The sequence below is a fragment of the Artemia franciscana genome, chromosome 10 (genome assembly GCF_032884065.1).
Source record: "Artemia franciscana chromosome 10, ASM3288406v1, whole genome shotgun sequence".
NCBI lineage: Eukaryota > Metazoa > Arthropoda > Branchiopoda > Anostraca > Artemiidae > Artemia > Artemia franciscana.
The window spans coordinates 36,192,954-36,212,811 of record NC_088872.1 but is presented as its reverse complement, the minus strand read 5'-3'; the positions used below and the strand labels follow the sequence as shown (position 1 = coordinate 36,212,811).

Sequence of the window (19,858 nt, the reverse complement as noted above, 5' to 3'; positions counted from 1 at the left end):
ATTTCTAATCAAATGAGCCCTCTCTGAAGTTTGTACGAGTATCCCTTTCATAAGAACCTTATATGCCCCTTGGGTATAACTGACAACGCCTGCCCCTGGACCCTTGGGGGTTTTGTCGACACATGAAATTTTGTCACCTGGCCCTTAAAGTATTTTTAACGGAACGGCTGTCTCATAATTTTTATCTGATGCATTTGGGGGAAAAGGGTATGGAGGAGTATGCTAGCTGCCCTCCGATCACTCTTGACTCTTAAAAAGTTAATTACAGCTTTCAATTTCCAATCAAATGAGACCTCCCTGAAGTTTATACGAGCATCCCTTCCATAAGAATCATATATGCCCTCAGGGCATTAACTTACAACGCCTGCCCCCCTGGCCCTGGGGGTTGTCACGACACCGGAGTCTTTGTTATATGAATAGAACTATTTTTAATATCTATCTCAAAATTTTTATCTGATACTTTTGGGGGAAAAGGGCGGGGGGACTAGCTTCCCTCTGATTACTTTTGACTTGAAAGTTGATCAAAATTTTAAATTTCCTATCTGAAGTTTATACGAGCATCCCTTTTATAAGAACCATAGTTGTCCCCAGAGCATAACTTGCAATGCCTGCCTCTGGGCCCTGGTGGATTGTGTCGAACCGGAAATTTTGTTATATGGTCTTTGAACTATTTTTAACAAAATGACTACCTAAAAATTTTGATCGGATGTATTTGGGGGAAAAGGGCGCGGGGAGGGGGGCTAGCTACCCTTTGATTAATTTTGACTCTTAAAATATAAACTAGAACTTTCAGTTTCCAATCAGATGAGCCCTTTCTGAAGTTTATACGAGCATCCCTTCCATAAGAACCATATATGCCCCCAGGGCATAACTTACAACGCCTGCCCCCAGGCCCTGGGGGGCTTTGTTGACACTGGAGTTTTGTTGTGTGACCTTTGAACTTTTTTTTAATAAAATATCTATCTCAAAATTTTATTTGATGCATTTGAGGAAAAAAGGCTTTGTGGGGGGAGGGGAGGGGCTGACTTCCCTCTAATTTCTTTAGGTTCTGAAAAAATGAACTAAAACTTTTAATTTTCAATAAAATGAGCCCTCTCTGAAGTTTATACGAGCATACCTTTCATAAGAACCATATTTGCCCCACAGGGCGTAACTTACAACGCCTGCCCTTGGGCCCTGGGGGTTGTGTCGACACCGGAGTTTTTGTTATATGATCTTTGAACCATTTTTAACAAAAATGGCTATCTGAAAACTTTTATCGGATTTTTTTGGCAGGAAAGGGCGTAGAGGGTGGGGGTCTTGTTGCCCTCCATCACTTTGACACTGAAAAAGTAAAATAGAACTCTTAATTTCTAATCGAATGAGCCCTCTTTAAAGTTTATACGAGCATCCCTTCTATAAGAGCCATATTTGCCCCCAGAGCATAACTTACAACGCCTACATTCGGGCCCGGGAGGTGTCGTGTCGACCCCGAAGTTTTTTTTTAATATGATCTTTGAACTATTTTTGACAAAATGGCTACCGCAAAATTTTAGTCGGATGTATTTTGGGAAAAAAGGACTTCGGGAGGGGGGCTAGATGCCCTACAATCACTTTTGACTCTTAAAAAGGGCATAAAAACTCTCGATTTCCAACCGAATGTGCCCCCTTTGAAGTTTGTATGACGACCCCTTACATACGAAGTGCCTCTGGGAAAAAATAAATAAATAATAAAACATTGGAGCCGTATGGCCTTTACTATAGGTAACGCTATAGCGTTGCCTCTGATGTCTTTGAGCTCTTGTCAAGAAATTTGCTCGGAGTATTTTGTTTTTCTCTCCGAAGTATTTTCTCACCTAATAAACTATTTCTTTTAGTTTAAATTGAATGGGTTTTACCAAGCCGTATCTAAATCGAAACGATTTCAAATTATTTCCTAAAACCCAGAAACGCCTGGGAGTAATTGATATACAAAAGTTAATTTTGAAATCGGAGGTCCTGAAATCTGAAATTTCCATATTTACGAATCTAATATGCTTCAAGTAATTTAGGGGGGATTTTATGCTAAGATTTCTGATGATTGGAAACATTTAAATTAGAACCATATAACAAAATAAAAAAAGAAGAAAAACTGGTTAGTATAAGCAAGGAGCAGTTGCTGATCCAGGTGGGGGCGCGGGGGGCGCGTGCCCCCTAACGTAGTGGTGAATTTGGGGATAGTATCATGTTGCCATATTAAATATCATATTTTTGTAGAGGGTGAACAGCTTTTTATTTTTTTTTATGACGGGTGGTTTCTCTAACTTACTGTTTTTTGTATCAATATTTTTACATCATTTTAATTTCAACGGATTTATTAGAAGTTTAATCCTCAGCAGATTTTAGATTAAATTTACGACCATTTCCACAACCTACCTATGGCGTATAATCGCTGCGGTTCCCTTTAAATCGATGGCATTTCTTTGTTCGCAAGTTTATCGGAGTAAAATATTTTGCACCCCCCCCCCCCTCCCGCTAAAAAAAAATCCTGGATCCGCCCCTTGTAGGGAGTAATGTTAAATTTTTAAAGAAACAGAAATTTAAATTATCAAATCGTTTTAAAATAGTGTAAAAACAAAATTTGTAAGCATTAATGACGAAACTCTGTCACAAAATTTACCATAAAATAAAGTAGAGATATTAACAGAAAACTTTATAATTTACTTTCAATTGCGATAAAAAGTAAAAAAAAGTCCTGTCACACAGAACAACTTTAAGTTTTTAAGACTAAAAACAAAAGATTGGGAAATAGAATAAACTTATCCTTGATTAATTAAAGATATAAAAGTTTATTTTTCTACTTTTGTTTTTGGATGTCCATGGAACGCTTTGCCAGTAGAGATAAAACTAAGAATAATTTCTTATGTATTTTGTAGGAGGTTCTAAATGTCCACAAGCTTGAGCGATTTCTTCTTAATAGACGATCATTTCAATTTTCTTCATAATTGTTATTTAAGTATGCGTGTTTCGACACCATATTTTAGGAAATTTTCATGGCTTCCACCTTCTTGGAATCCATGCATATAAAGAATAAAGAAGAACGAGAATGCTCCAAGTTAAGAAAAAAGGGGCACTGAAAATGTCTGGGGGGGGGGTACGAGACTTGAGTCTTAATTACTTCCGTGGACAGGGGACTGTCTTTATCATTTAAGAATTCAATAATTATTAATTTAACGGGATAAAACATTGGGAACAACTAGACTTGCCAAACTCCGTCGCTGGAAACATAAATTTGATGGTAAAAATTTCCTTTTTTTCTTTATTTGAATGTTTCCTTAGCTTAAAGGTTCCAAAATGAGAACAAAATAAAAGTACAACAAATTTGGACTTCCTACGCAGAATAGTCGGGCTTTACGAATATGTACTTGCGTTGAAATAACACTTTCGTATTTGCTAAAATTCTTGTTTGATGGCAAATTCATTTGAATATTCACCAAGGAGAATAGGGTACTTGGGCTTCATTTAAAAGTGTATATTTATTTATTTACTAGTGTCATATATGTCAAATTGTCGTTTATAATTTATATGCGTAATTCGTTCCTCCTCTTTCACGTTGATGCGGTGTCTTTGTTAAGAGATGAATCTTTTTTTAGTCAAATTTGGGCCGATTTTGTTATCACCTGGTCCAGCTTCTTGGTGAATGGATGGAAACATTCCCTTATGATTTCCGTGACGAACGCGTTATGGCCCACGTTCGTAACATTACACAGCGTTGCGTGACTCTTGATCCAGGACTGCGAAGGGACGTCTCAACAATGCTTCATAACTTGCTTCATAAACTGACGGATCTAGAAAAATATGAAGAATTCCTGGAAAAAACAAGCATAGATACTGCAGCTTCAATTATGGATCATGGAATAGTGGTACCTTTGCTTCGGTTTTTTTTTTTTCTAATTATGTTGTTCGTTTTTGTGTAGAATGGATTTTGTCTGATAGAAAAGAGAAAATGAAGTAACTTAGAAATGAATTATGTTGGAAAACGCAAAACAGAGATTCGAAAATGCAATAGTAGTGTAGATTGAGACTCACTGACAAAATGTGCCCAATTTGTGTAAAGCCAAATTTAGCCTAAAACGATACAAAATATCAATGCTGTAAACTGGAATATGAAAAGGAATCAAAAAGTTGATTTGAAATTTTAAAATGAGGCAGAAAATAATAACGGAGAGGGTTCAAGTATTGTGAAGTCTAGTAACAAAGGTTACGAAAATGTTTCTCTACCTATCTCTGGTAGTGCTAATGCGGGAATAAATAGGGACCTGGGCGGAATTAGTTGAGGAGGGCTATGAAAGCCTTGGAATATATGTTTCTCTCTCTATATATATATTATATATAATGTATATAAATATACATCTAGAATTACATAGCACAAAGAAATTAAAAAAACTGGACTTAAAAAGGGGGAGGGGTTGAAAGTGAGTGCAACCTATCAAATCCATCATGTTCTTTTTCTTTAACAGGGGGCTGGAGAGGTGGAGGATAAGTAAGAATCAAAGAGTTAGAGTCGCGGCATTGGAATAGATAGATAGGTCCTTTATGCCACGAATGAACAAGTGAGGTATTTCACACAAATGTACAAGAGAGAAAAAGAAAGATCAAATAAAACTTAAAAGAAGACAGAATAATCAGTAAAAGAAACAAAAACTAAACTTCTATTTGGTTTGTCCTCTTCTTGTTTGTATCGTGCATTTATAAGGGGTTACAAGTATGACAATTTGTCTACCAAAATGAATTTTCTTTCTTGGAAGAATTTTGTCCGATTTACAAAAAAAAAAAAACGAAAAAAAAATGTTGGTTTGTGTAATAGTTGAAGTAACATTGGAAACAAATTTCTTACTCCTGAGTATGGGTAAGAATGACCACGATACCCCTACTAAACTTGGTTAAGCAGATCGTATCTAGACCATAAGTAAAATTAGCTCTAGGAGTCAATTTATGCTTCTGACACGATTATTTACGCTTTGGCTCGATGTCTTATGAATAAATATTCCCATTTTTGTTACTTTTCAAACTACTTCGAGAATTTTGTTAGGTTTTTGAAATTTTGTTTTTATTTGTCATAGAGACACCAAACCGATTTGTTGCGAAAGAAGAGAAAAAATCTATAGTGAATTCTCATTAACTTCTGAATCGCGTGAAATAAGCCACCTAATTTGAATGTTCTCCAACACGTCTCAAAGCTTCCTCACGCGATATTGCATGTCACGCAGTTCCAAGCAATGTGGCTATCTCATGCTGGGCGCTTTATTACAAATTTAGCCTGTGAAATATTTGGCATGGTCAACTCCAAGCAAAAAAACTTAAAAGCGTTGAACATTTGGTCAGCAAAGAAACAAGAAAATATAACTGTACTAGCAGAGAGAAAGGGCATTAGTAGCATTGCTTGTCGGTCAACAACAAATAAAATAAAAGGTTTTCTTTAGTCTCGAAATAATCCATTATATAAAGTAGATTCTCCTAAGGTATAGTTGTAGGATATGCCATCTACTTTAAGCAGATGTCTTTTCTAAGCGGGGGCTATAACCCTCCAAAACTAGTGGATGGTTTCTCTCTACCGCCGAGTGTGGGTTCAATTTTTGGTAAATTCCTCGTAACGCGTGTCTATACTTCCACCATATCATGCCCCCTTGCGCCATGTCTGGCACACTTCTACCACGCTTGGTATTAGCCTCATAATTTACACGATTTTGGAAAGTTTTTGAAAGGCCCCAACTCCAAAAAGTATCTTTTTAGGCCTAACATTTCAAAGGCCTATTTTTTTAATTAATTAGTGTCAAAACTAAGAGTATGGATTTAAAAAAAAAAAAAAAAAAAAGAAAAATTAGGCCAATAGGCTAGTGGTAGTTGTAGAATCTTTTATATTAACAATAGAATACAACACCAAATTTTCTTCTTTTTTTTTTCATCAGTAACACCAGTATCAATTTTAAGAGATTGTTTTAATAATGCAAGGGAATACAATTATGCCTAATAGTGTATGCCTTTAAACTCCATTTTAGGAATACCTTTCCAATGTCATAAATAAAACCTCTTGAAACATATTATTTATAAAAATAAGCTAATTATACTAATATATAATTTATATATAATAATTATAAACATAAGAGAACTTGAATAGTAAATTATATGCATAATGGAAGTCGAGTTGTTTTATTGTCTTTGTGAATTTTTATTCTCGTGTTTTCTTTTGCTGTACTTTTTGTGCCACTTGACCAATTTGACTCTGCTGTTGGGATATATCATATTGTATCTTTGATTACTGCTTCCAACAGCTTGTAGAGGTAAGCTGCTTAGGGACATATTCTTCTCACAACTTGCTCTTTTTCAACGTAAGGTTGATTAGGTTCATCCTAAGTTGATCAACACAATGTAAAGGCGGCGTTATCAGTTGTTGTGATTAAAAGTAAAATAAAGGAATTGTATTAAATGAAATTTGTGAAAAATTATCAACGAGGCAATATGGTTACAAAATAATGTATAAAACAGAAAACATCGAAGCGAGGGATCGGGATTATTAGGAGCAAAAAAACCTCTTCGGGAAAGTTAGAGGCTCTTTTGATTCCAGACCTGAGAAATACCGCTTAATGTTAAGCTGCTTTTCTATAACGACGTGGAAACACTCAATACACTAAATACGGAAACTGTAAATGGATTCAATATGTGTGGATTACTGTTTAAATTAAATGAGATGGGCTGGAGAAAAGAAAAAAAATCGTTAAAGGAATTATTTCGTTGGTTGTTTATTTCTGAGATATATGACATAATGGCTCTTGTTAAAAAAAAGAAAAGAAACTCGTTACGCAAAGCCGCCCGAGGCCAGCATAAAAGTTTAAAGCTGTGTCAGTTTCTTAGCTATACATGCTTAGAGAGTCGCCACTCCATGAGCGGCTTTTGGCGGGGAGGATAGAACCGTTGCTTCTAGAGTTTATGGTCAAGGCTTCGCCCACTTCTGTATTTTGTGCTATTTTAAAAGTAGATGGTAATGTATGTAAGTCATCAGTCTCTGACTAGTCTTTGACTACACAATCTCTCTGCAGGTCCTCTATTTGTCCGACTTTAGGATTACAAAAAAAAATCTTTCCCAGAAACCTAAGTGTTTCATTTTGATTCTTTTTTATCTCTATTTTTAGGGTTTATTTAGCGAAATGTATTTTCCCGTAATTTATATTCCTGTAGCTTTTATCTTTAATGCCACTCAAGGCTATAAATATCCATGTATCCCCTGACCAGAGTAAATGGAGGCAATACTTTTAGATCAAGGGCGAGTTGAAAAATAATGTTTACATTTTTTTTTGGCTGAACGGCATATCCGTTTTTAAAGAAGTGACTTTTCCCCTATCACTGTTTTGTTTCTCTTATTGTTGCGTTTGTATGGGGATGAAACACTTTAGCAAAAGGTGCCTGGATTGCTTTAAATTATGAGAAACTGGAAAAAGTCAGGAAAATGGAGTTTGTTTTTAAGAAAAAGGAACTAACGTCTTCTAGTGCTATCCAGAAAAAGTATTAAATTAATCATAAAGTCTTAGATAGAAATATTAGGTATATTTATTTTTGTATCTTTTTTTTTACCTTTGCTTTAGGCTGAGCGAAAAATAAAGGACCAAAAACGCCAAAGGAACAAAACATTTCTAAATAATCATCCTACTTACAGATCAGTTTGTGTTGGATTCAAATCAACATTAACTTTTATTAAAATTCAAATTGAAATAAACTAAAATTACCTTTTTTTTCTTTATTCTACTTTTGCTGGGTAAATGCCTTGCTGTCAGTCATGCTGGTTTCTTTAAAACGCTAAAATGTTTCTATTATCAGTTCACCATACTCGGCTCACATAATTGAAGGATAGTAAATGTCTAAGGTATGAAAGTGGGATTTCCGTTGAAAGACAAAACATCGAACCCATATCATAGTTACTCCTGTCAAAAAAGGCCATGATTTATAAATAATCTTCTTTGATTTCGACTTCAGACTTGTATTACAGAAGCGGAAAATTGGAATGTTAAGAAATGTGTTTGAAAAGCACAATCAACACTATTCTGTTCCCAACTACTGCTTACGAACACAATTTCTTCTCTCGTCAATCTTTTCTTGCAGCTAAGAAAAGTGTTGTTCTAAGCTTTCATCTTTTCTAACCCTTCATCAAAAACGATGGTTTAAATCTTCAATTTGATTGCTCAATCATACATTCTAAGCTTAAAACTTGAACACTGTTCATTCTATTAACAAATTACATAAGGGACGCATAACTGGTGGGGTAGTCTCGTGTAAATTTGATTTTATCCCCAAGTGTGAATGTAATATGGCCTGGGCATAAATCGACTGAGTTTTATTTAATGTTTGATCTAGTCATGTTTTTGGTCATAGGTTGCTTCTTGTACAAATCTTGAAATCATTAGCCTGTTACAGCTATGCATATTGGTTCCTTGAAGGAGTGGAAAGCGTTCCTTGAAGGAGTGGAAAGGAGTGAAATTATGGTTCCTTGAAGGAGTGGAAAGCAAAGTCTCTTGATAAAGCGTTAGAAGTGAGAAAGGTCAATCTTGCATAGTTAAAGGTCTTGAAAGATCCTTGAATAGATATGAAATATGCGAATAAAACTGAGTAAACATGAAAGACGAAATTGATTGCAAGATTTACCAAAGGATGAAAAGAAAGAAAAAATAGAAAACATGATTTGATCTTTAAATACATATACAAGTAGAAACCCATTTGTTCTAACTACCTGGAATGATTGACATTTTCGTGATTAAATAAAGAAAAGTGGGACGATTACAACGTAAATTGTTTCCTGATAAGGATGTTTAGGAAGGCTTAATGTTCACATTGAAGGATATGGTGTCTCAAGGGTCTTTGACTACTACTACTATTCCTTGACAATTCCTCTGAGATCGTTAAATAAATCTTCCTTAATTTTTGCAGTACCCACGTCTGAGAGCCATGCTTGATCACTGCTAGTACCACAGCTTCCAGTATTCTAATCTTAGTTCTACTGTTTCTACTTTCTACTATTCTACTTTTTATATTTTCACTTTATCCATTATCATCATTCCTAGGATAAGTGACTTACTCTTCCTAACATTAATTTTAAAATCTATTCTTGCATTTTCAACACCCAATACTTCGAAAAACTGATTCATTTTGCTAAGATTTTGTTTCATTCATTTTATAACGTTTCGTAACATTTCATTTCATTCATTTGCTACTGAGTGCATTTTACTAGGCGATTTTGTTTGGCAAAAATGCACCTTTGACGACACCATGTAAAAAAACAAAAAAAAAACAAGAATGAACTTTAACCTTTATGTAAATTTTCTCTTTATTCTAAACTTTAATTAATTTGTCGTTTCTTCTAAAATTTTGACTAAATTTTTGTCTCTTCTTTATTTCGCCTCTGTTTCATTTAACTAAAAAAATTTGGTTCTAACTACTTCTCTTTTTCTGGATCCATTCTTATTGAGAGAATATCCCTTTAATCTAATACTATTAAAATTCATCAGATTTAAATTGAAAAGCTGCCAGTAGATCCATGCCAAATGTAATAAAAACATATTTGTGAAAATATTGAACTTTCGTCAAGTGTATGAAGTGGATAAAACTCATCTTTATGAGCCAATGCCTGATTCCTGCGTAAAAATATTCAACTTTTTGAATATATTTTTGCCGGAATCAGGCATTCGCTAGATATAACTTGGGAAGGGGAATGAAAAAAAAATTAAGCACCATAATGTCATTAATGACATTTAGTGCTTTGAATCTTGATGCTGTTTCACTAGATATTTATCGGTCGTGTGCATGGAGTTAAGAGTGAAAAAGTGTTTGATTCTATTTTTATTAACTTATTTATTTTTAAACCCGACAATAAAATAGTAAATAATGATCTAGCAACAATAGGGGGAGCAGCACAAGAATGGAAGTGTACAATCAACGAAAAGATCGAATAAGACTTTTGTGAGGGAGTAATTTCGTATAGTACTTAGTCGAGAGTTTTCTGTGTCACATTTGTAAGTCAGTGTTGCCGCTCGACCGGCATCGTGGTTAGATTAGCAGTGAATTTTGATGCCTGTAATACGCCTACGTCGTAACTATTTTGACAAAAAAAAAAACAGTTAAAAAATCAATGATTTTCTTTTTACTTTTTCCTTTAAATGTCTTGTAACGAAAGTTTTTAGTTTTTTTCAGTGGTAGATTTTACCATGACATTTTTGCAATAAGTTGAGAAAGGGAAAGTCACGCCCCTGAACCCCCACTCCAAATGCAAGGGAATGTGCTTAATACTAAATTCAAAAGTTTATGGCGATTTCAGGCATTCTCATCCGTTCTTAATCACTAATAGCTCGTCAAAACTATCTGTTTTCTGGAAAACAGGGACGAAAAATTTGAAAAAGGAATTTCTTGTCTTTACTTTTCTAAACCAAGTTTTAAAATTTATGTATCTATTTTTGTCTCCTTATTCCGGCACTTTTTTTTCCAGAAAAGAAGTGCATACTATCATTTTTGATCCCAGTTTTCTAGTTTCTGACCCTCTCATTTCTCGTGGTCTTGAAAACGAAAATACGAATAATTAATTAATAAAACGCTAATTAAAGCTGAGCAACGACCAAACTTAAAACTAATTTTTTGCATTTTCACATAGTCAGGGTTTCCCCTATAACTTAATAATCAGATTTCAGTCTATAACTGAATTCTAAAATCCTTACAGAATGAAAACGTTGCTTAATCTGTCCATCGGCATATCCTTTACAGTCCAGAAAGACCATTGCCCCTCTTTAGTGAGTAGGATGTACTCCCTTCTTAATTACTATATTGGGTGGTCGTTGAACTTACAAAAACTTGTCAATTTGCAATGTTGTTTTGACACGAGCATCGATTCCAACCAAGCTAATCTATTTACTAGCTTTTTCCAAAATGACTCCGACTGGCCACTAGTTATTCGCTGGTTATTCCCAAGCTGATATCAAACCCACTGCGCCACCATAGGACTGTGTTAGCATATTACTACCATGTTTTGAATTTTCAAATTACACCCCTAAATGGGTCGTTCCATATTGAGATCATAATAAATGATGATTAGACACAAAAAAAAGTCACAAATTCCCGCCTCTTACTATCTTTAGTTTTAGTCATTCGACAGAGTATGGACACTTTGTGTTAATCTTTCTCTTTGACATCCTCGGCAGTTTAGTAGTGCTATTATTTACTAGGGTTCGAACTAGTGGCCAGTTCGAACCAGTTATTCGCTGTTAATCATATTGTATTTCCAGTTGGATATAACTGAAGTATGTGGAAGTCCGTTAGAATTAGCACAGAACTTGACTCAAATCGAATTAGAGCGGTTGTCTTACATTGGCCCAGAGGAGTTTGTTCAGGCCTTTGCTAAGGAAAATCCATCCATCGAAACCTCTTTTAAGGATATGAAGAAAACAAGAAACTTGGAATCTTATATTCAGTGGTTTAATCGCTTAAGTTTTATGGTAGCCACTCAAGTGTTGGTGGTGAGTCTGGATACATATTTTTGTCTTTATTATCTGTTTGGACCTTTGTTTTTAATTGTGACGTCTTATTTCATTCAATTGCTATAAATGAAATTTTAATTTATTTTTCATTTATAAATTTTATTTAACTGATTTATCTTGTAATAATTTAAAAATATATTAATTTGATGACTTAATTGCTTTTAGGTTAGCCATTCAAGTTCTGATGACAAGTCTATTTCTATACTTTTTTCATTATTATTTATTTGGAGCTTTGTTTATCAGACTAATTTTTTAATTGATTCCGTGGTTGTTAATTAAATTTTGTTTTATTTTGTGATTGATTTTTAATTTATAAATTTATAAAATTTATAAAATTTATATTAGTTGGGTTTTCCCTTAATAATTTAAAAATACATTAATTTTATCACTTAATTACTTAAGCTTTATCGTAGCCATTCAAGTTCTGATCGTGAATCTATTTCTATACTTTTTTCTTCATTATTTATTCAGAACTGCGTTTATCTTTACTGTGTGGCAACTACCGCTACAACTACGATTATAATCTTATTTGTTCGTAACACAATTGAAAAATACAGTTTACTGTGAAAAAATATATCCATTAATGGAAACAAATTCCATATTTCCTTTATAACCATTTCCATTTATTTGTGTCTCCTATTTTTTTCTCCTATTTCTGTCCTTGTTTCCGATACTGTGTTCATTCCTCTTTTCATTTCAACCTTCGTGCTTGTTTTCCTTTGCTCTTTCATTCCTTTATCTCTGTATATTTTCCTATGTCTGATTCTGTGATCGCTAATGTTATCGTTCCTCTACTCCATCCATCCTGTGTTGCTTTATCTGCTTTTTCCTTTGATTTTTCCTCTTATTGTTCCCGTGAACACTCTTGTGTATTTACGACTTATGAATTTTCAAAATTCATTTGTGTTGTTTTATCTTGTATATTTGCAAAGAAACACTGCCAAGAATGTAGCTTCTTTGGGGGAAAAATACATCTTACTTCACTTTCGACGTTTGGAAAAGAAACTAGAACTTTCAATTTCCAGCCCAATGAGCTCCCTTCTAAGTTTTTACGACCACAGCTTTGATACAGATTTTTAAACGGAAAGCAGGTCGTCCTTGTCTAGGGCGGGCGGATGTCATACAGAAGGATTTAAATGAAATGGGAACTTCCTGGGAGGATGTAAAGATGGTGGATTTAAATAGATTGGGATAGAGGAGGAACATGCGTAGTTGTGTTGGCCTCAGGCGGCTTGGTACTGCGACGAGTTATAAGTAGTAGTACTTGCCTGTCATTGCTTTTACATCTTTTTGTAAAAATTACCTTTCAATCTTGTTTTCGGTATTTTTAATTGCTAGGTTTCGTTCACTTTTTCCTGGGGAAAAAAGCAAATTGCTACTTATGCTACTGCTAAAAACCGACCGGTAATCTTGAAAACATCAAACGAAATCAACAATGGTAGTTCTAAATACTTTTAATGACCCTGCTAGAGAATAAAATAGTTTTGGGGTAAAAACATCAGATTTACTTTTGAGCAATTAAAGTAAGTAGTCTATCTGAAGCTTCAAATGTGAAACTAGAGAATAGAGAAGGGTAGGGGGATAAGAGATAGTTCTTTTTATCACAACTTTTGGCCTGTAAGTAACTGTAAGCCAGGAGCGACCCGGCTCAATAGTAACCGAAACTCTAAAAAGCGGTTTAAAAAAAAAAACAGATTTTGATACCAATAGATATATTTGAAGAATCGCCTTTTTATGCTGATTTCAAATATATAAATTTCATCAAGTTTAGTCTTACCCATAAAAGGTTACAAGCTTGAGAAAATTTTCTTTATTTTCGAAAAAAGGGGGAAACACCCCCTAAAAGTCAAGTGATCTTAATGAAAATCACACCTTCAGATTCAGCGTATCAGAGAGCTCTACTGTATAGGTTTCAAGCTCCTATCTTCAAAAATGTGGAATTTTGTATTTTTTGCTAGAAGAAACATTACGGATGCGTGTTTTTTGTTTTCGTTTTTTTTCCAGGGGTGATCATATCGGCCCAGTGGTCCTAGAATACCGAAAGAGGGCTCATTCGAACGGAAATTAAAAATTCTAGTGTTCTTTTTAAGTGAATTTTCTAGTGCCCTTTTTAAGCGGTAAATTTTCACCGGGATTGAATTGTCTAGAGGATATTTCCATGGTGAGGGGTTTCTCCGTGGAGGTGGGGTCAAGTTTCCTGGTATTATTTACAAAATGATCAGAAATTAAATAAAAAAAAAAAGTTTTTTTTAACTGAAAGTAAGGAGCAGCATTAAAACTTAAAAGAACAGAAATTATTACGTATATGGACGGGGTTGCCACTTCCTCAACACCTCGCTCTTTATGCTAAAGTTTGAATTGTGTCCCAATCCTATAAGAATGACTCCTGAAACACAAGGGCCGTTTAATTAGAACAATAACGCTTTTTTAAAAGTACTAAAAAACTTCTGCGTAGGAGCGAGGTGTTGAGAAGGGGACAACCCCCTTCATATACGCAATAAATAAATATGGAGAATTCATAAAAGAATCGGATTTTGAATAAATTCTTAAATGATAAATCGTAAGAATCGGATTTAAGGATCCGATCTTAAAGAATTGGAACAGAATTAGAACTTTAGCGTAAAGAGCGAGGTATTGGAGAAGGAGTGAACCCCCTCATATTACGTATATGTGGAAGTTTACCCCTCGTCAATACCTCGCTCTTTACGCTAAAGTTTGAATTTTGTTAAATAATGGCCGTTGTAAGCAATAATTTGTTTGTGTTCTTTTCTAGGCAATCTTAGCATTTAATTTAATCTTAAGCAGCTTCATAACTATAATCTTTATGTGATAATTAACCAAAGATATTATATGTCTTCAGCTTGCGGTTGATATTAAATTTAAAAAAAAAGATTTTTCCAGCTGAAAGTAAGGAACAACATTAAAAATTAAAACAAATATAAATTATTACATATATTTTTTAAAGATCTTTTCTTTCATTCATTTCAGTCATTTGAGAATTGCTCAACCTGTGACTTTCATTTTCATCAAGAGTTTCGACCTCTTTGGCTGTTCTGTTACTATGCCTTATAGAATTAATTCCGCAAACATTACTAATATAAGTTACGTGGGAGAGTTTTCCATGGAGAATTTTTTCGTTGCGGAAATTTTCCATGGAGGGGCAGCTGGATTTTCCGATCGTATTTAAAAAATGATCAGCAATTAAGTGAAAAACAAGTTTTTTTTTAATTTAAAGTAGGAAGCAACATTAAAACATAAAACGAACAGAAAATATTATGTATATGAGGGGGGTTGCCTCGCCTCAATGGCTTGCTCAGCCGCTAAAGACTTTAAAAAACTATTAAAAGAGGTTATTATTCTAATTAAACAGCTTTTGTGATTCAGGAGTCATTCTTAAACAACTGGAACAAGAATAAAATTAGGCTATTATAAGGGTATTATTAGTTGAAAAGGTAGAACTAATATGCAAATTTCGTTTTAGTTATTTATATGCGGTGAGCCAAATCAAAACCTACATTAATTCGAAAACTTTCAGAAATTAAATTATAAAAACAATTTTTTTTTCCGAAAGCAAGGAGCGACATTAAAACTTAAAGCGAACAGAAATTATTCCGTATATGAAAGGGCTGTCCCCTCCTCAATACCCCGCTCTTTATACTAAAGTTTTTTGTTGTTCTAAAAATTTGAGTTGTGAGCAAGATTCAAACTTTAGCGTAAAGAGCGGGGCGTTGAGGAGTGGACAGCCCCTTTCATATACGGAATAATTTCTGTTAGTTTAAAGTTTTAATGTCGCTCCTTCCTTTCAGTTAAAAACACTTGTTATTTTAATTTAATCCGCTTTAATTTAGCCCGGTTCGAATTTAATTTAAAAACCCAACATCAACAATGGTAGTTCTAAACACTTTTAGTACAAAAATATTGACTCTGCTTGAGAAAAAAAAAACAAGTTTTGTCAACTGAAAGTAAGGAGCAACTTGCCTTGTCTCACGCTAAGCTGAAAGAAACTAACGAAGAAACCGGTTGGTTCTCAAGTTTTAAACAGCGTAAACTGGGGTGAGTGGCGTATAATGCATTAATACCAAAATTATTTCCCCCTACTGAAAAAACAAAAAAACAAAGCTCAAATAAAATCATCAAATTTGGAAAGCCTTTCTTCCACGGGGGGGGGGGGGGTATTTTCCGTGGGGAGGAGTAAACGCCAGGTGGCTGAACGCCTAAAGGTGTATAAAGGTATTAAATTGTGAGCCGGGCTCTGGAAAAGATCTATTTCTGATAAACGAAATCTTTCTTTAAGAAAAAAAAAAAAAATATGACAACGCCATATTTGGTGTTAAATATATTTCGAAGTGCGTTTATTTAGAAAACATATAGTTCACTAGTGGGTATGTCCCATGGGAGTTTACCCGATACGACCTCCTACCCGAAATTTTTGTCTGAATCGTACAAAAGTAACAAAAACACATGCAAAGAATTTTTTGCACAAACAGAACGTTTATAATCACCAATCTTTTTGTATCCCCTCCACAGTTTTTTATCCCCTCAAAAAAAAAATCCTGGATTCGGCTTTGCTAAAGGGTGAAGTAGTTTTGGGGTTTAAACGTTCAAAATCTACTTTACTTAACAGAAGCTACTGTGCAATCTTTTATATTTTCGGTATGTTATGTTGCAAATTGGAAACTTGAGAAAGAAGTAATCCAATTTATTCATCTTGGTCAGTAGAAGAAAGGGATAGGGCAAGGAATAAATTCGTTTTTCTCATTTATTGTTGTCTAACGCCTCATAAAAGAATTGAATTCTCTGATGAGTTCTGGAAACAATCTAATTCCTTAAAATTGAAATCCTGAAGAAAAAAAAAAACTAAGGCACCGCCCTTATCTGTTCCATTTACCCAAAAATGCAAGTCCGTTTCCATTCATTTTTCTTTTCATCTTGATAAAGTGTATAGGGATCAGAAATACGGTATAAGGGTGAATTTTTAGGCTACTTTTGGTTTTCTTTTTTATTTGGGGGGTATGGCTTTAATTTAATCTTGAATTCAGATTGGAGGGGTTCCCCGTGGCTCCAGAGTTGCAGACATTATTTTTTTTTACTCCTGAATATCACACAGTCAAGTCACTAAGCCAAATTGGCCGAATGGCTTGTTGAAGACAAAATTCTGAATGGTTAAACAATTACAGGCAGAATTTCGACATTCCTAAATATCATTTAACCAAATGGCAAAACAATTGAAAACAGAACATTGACATTCCTGAATATCATACAGCCAAACTAACGTGACCGAATGGCTAATTCAGCCGAATTACTAATTGAAGACATGGGTATTGATGGCTAAACATTTGAAGACTGAATAACGTAATTTCTGAATGGCATATAGTCGAATGAAGGCTAGAAGACCGTTAGATAAATCAGTCACACGCACAGCTTAGATACCAATACAGTTATGAAAACTCGATTTATTTTTGGGACACAGTGCGCGGTAGCGATGCTAGCGGCTGGAGACAGGATACTAGCGGCACAGCTTAGATACCAAGGTTGGTATCTAAGATGTGTATGCAACAGAACGAAATTGCGTTCCCGCCTATGGTGCTGTAGTACGATCTATGCATCAGAGCGAGGGCTTGGAGGAGGCGCCAAGTTCAGAGCTCTGTACCAAAAGCTTCTCATGGGGAAGATAGGAGTTTTCATAACTGTATATTGATATCTAAGCTGTGGTCACACGTCTGCGATGCTGCATCAGTTGCATCTGAATCTCAAAAGCACATGTTTACTACTGTTTGCAAACAGTTAAAATAAAGTCAGGGGAATTATTTATTGAGTTTTAACGACAACTAATTTCATTCATTTTAGAGCTTCTCAAAAAGTAATAAATGCCACTCCATTTATTTATATATGAATTCATGCGATAAGAAGTAAACTGTTTTTCTCTCACATTTATCAAGAAAAGGAAGATATCCTTTTAGACTTTTAGTGTTCATGTAGTTTTTTTATAGTTTTTTATTTATTTTTATTTTTTTTCGTTTTTAGGGGGGTTTGGGCTGATTCATCACTGATGCCTATTTTGTGGCAACCAAAAGAAAAGGGCGATATTGCTGGTGTTGCAGTGGCATTTTTTTAAAATCTAGTTTCTACACATTGCAGTGATATCCTTGAACTCCCGAATATCTTTTATTAGACTTTGATTTTTTTTTTTTATATAAATTAGATTTTTTATATATGTAGATGTAAAATAAAACAAATAATAAAATAGATAATAACTGGCCCGTTTCAAAAAATTGCTTGTAGCTCATTTCTTTGTATTATAAATTTCTGTCTAGTAAAAGAATATAGCCTCAGTTCCCCGAATCTCATTTCCTCAAATTAAGTTTCCTTTATTTGATATACTTTAGAAGGAAGGAGTTTAATATTATTATATTAAGTCAGAGGCCTTATATTGCTCGTCTCCAAGTGAGGGTACAATTTCATATAGAAACTTGGTACCATATGATTTAGATTTTTGATGGGTAAAATGTAGATTGGCTCTACAGAGATTGTGCTGTCCATTTCTCTAATAAGTTAGGTTCTGCTGATAAGAAAAAACACTAAGAGACAGCTTAAAATTGAGGTATTCGGTGTCTATCAGTCACTCAGTTTGATCTGTATCTGGGCTGCATCCACCCCTGGGTCAGGGCCATATTCGGGGGAGGTAAGTACCTGGTTTGAGAGCTTCCCACTCTAAGTAACTAAAAAATATTTCTCTGGTTCACAAATTGGTTTTTGAAATACAGGTAAAAAAATTCATACCCCTTCCCCTGAGAAGATCCTCGATAAGGCCCTGGATCATATTGTAAATCATTAATAAACAATGCAGTCACTTGAATACGTATTTGATCATTCTTCTGCTTTGATCAACATTAAAAAGTAAATTGTCAAGGTCTGGCTTAAATAAGTCAGGGAATTTTAATAGTAATAAAGAAATCTAAAAGGCCACAAAGCTGCTTTCTTCATTGATGCTACGACTCACTTGCTGTTGAGTGCATTGCTGTCGAGTACAGAGAATAACTCACAAAATGTCTACAGGATACCCTAATTCAGGCCAACTAGCGATTAATAATATATACATATATATATATATATATATATATATACATATATATACATATATATATATATATATATATATATATATATATATATGTATATATATATATATATATATACATATATACATATATATACGGAGATGCATAAATGATTACATAACAGGAATGTATGATAACATCCCTGAAACGAGGATGTTGTCACTTCAGAAAATTTATAGGGAAATGTTCTTCTAAAACTCAATAGCTCTCTTAGAAGATAGTTTTTCTTTCATAATTTAACTAACAAACTTTTGAAACTGTAATAAATTTTAGCATCCTTCAAATCTGACCTTTTCTTGATTCTGTTACCCTCCTTTGAAATGTCTTCTTTTTCTTTATTGGTACCATCCCAGAACAGAAACAAGGAAAGCTCTTTAGTCCCTTCCTTTTCCAATGCCAACGTTTAGTGCAGCTTGTGTTTGGTCAATGTATGTAAGAAATTCGGTATTTGTTAAAAGTCTGTCAGTCAAACGTTACGCCGAACTTTGTGGATTGACCTGTAAGTTGATATTGTAAAAGAGGAAATTACGAAGAAAAAAGGAAAAATGTATGAAAAGTAAACGTAGTTCAATGGTAAAGAAAAGAAAGACGAATTTAGCTTTACCATGGTTGTTTAATAGGTAATAAACTAAACGACAGATCCTGTAATATGAGGAACTGATAAGAGATGATTCTTGATGCTTTATGATAGGTTTAATAAAAGGAGTGATTGTTTTAACTACTCATCCCAAAGAGTTTGAGAAACTGATAAAAGTGGAAGCTTAGCCTCATCATCTTTTTTACTTCCCTCTTCACATGACCAACCCATCCTAGCCTAATCACCCTGTAGGCTATACTTCCCTTCCCCTTTATAAATGTAGCAAAATGATACCATACATGACCAACCCCATCCTGAACGAATTTAAGTTTTGTTAAGATCATAGTACCTTGTTAACCAAACATGTCAAGATACATAATCTTGAGGGATTTCTAGACTACTACTATCCTTCTAATAACTCACAACAGCAACAAATCGCCTGAAGCCAAACTACCTGCACACGGTCCTCCTTTATCGTAATCTATTCAAGGCTGCACTCTTTATCGCCTCCTATGTGGTGGTAAAGCTAAATTTGTCTTCAGGAATGATATGTTTTTCGTCCGGCCTCAGGCTAATAGTCTTTTTTTTATTTCAAGGATAAATTCAAAAGGAATAAAAAAACGACTAGTGTCGCT

At 34.3% G+C, this 19,858-nt stretch overlaps 1 protein-coding gene across 6 annotated transcripts in view; it reads left to right on the top strand.

The window, feature by feature from the left end:
* Positions 1–19,858, top strand: part of LOC136032143 (ras-GEF domain-containing family member 1B-like) — a 316,559-nt gene that overhangs the window by 264,223 nt on the left and 32,478 nt on the right. For all 6 annotated transcript variants that reach the window (XM_065712317.1, XM_065712313.1, XM_065712316.1 and 3 more), the window contains 2 exons: positions 3,612–3,881; positions 11,277–11,507. In XM_065712317.1, coding sequence (XP_065568389.1) covers positions 3,612–3,881; positions 11,277–11,507 — 501 coding nt within the window. The remainder of the gene's footprint in view (positions 1–3,611; positions 3,882–11,276; positions 11,508–19,858) is intronic.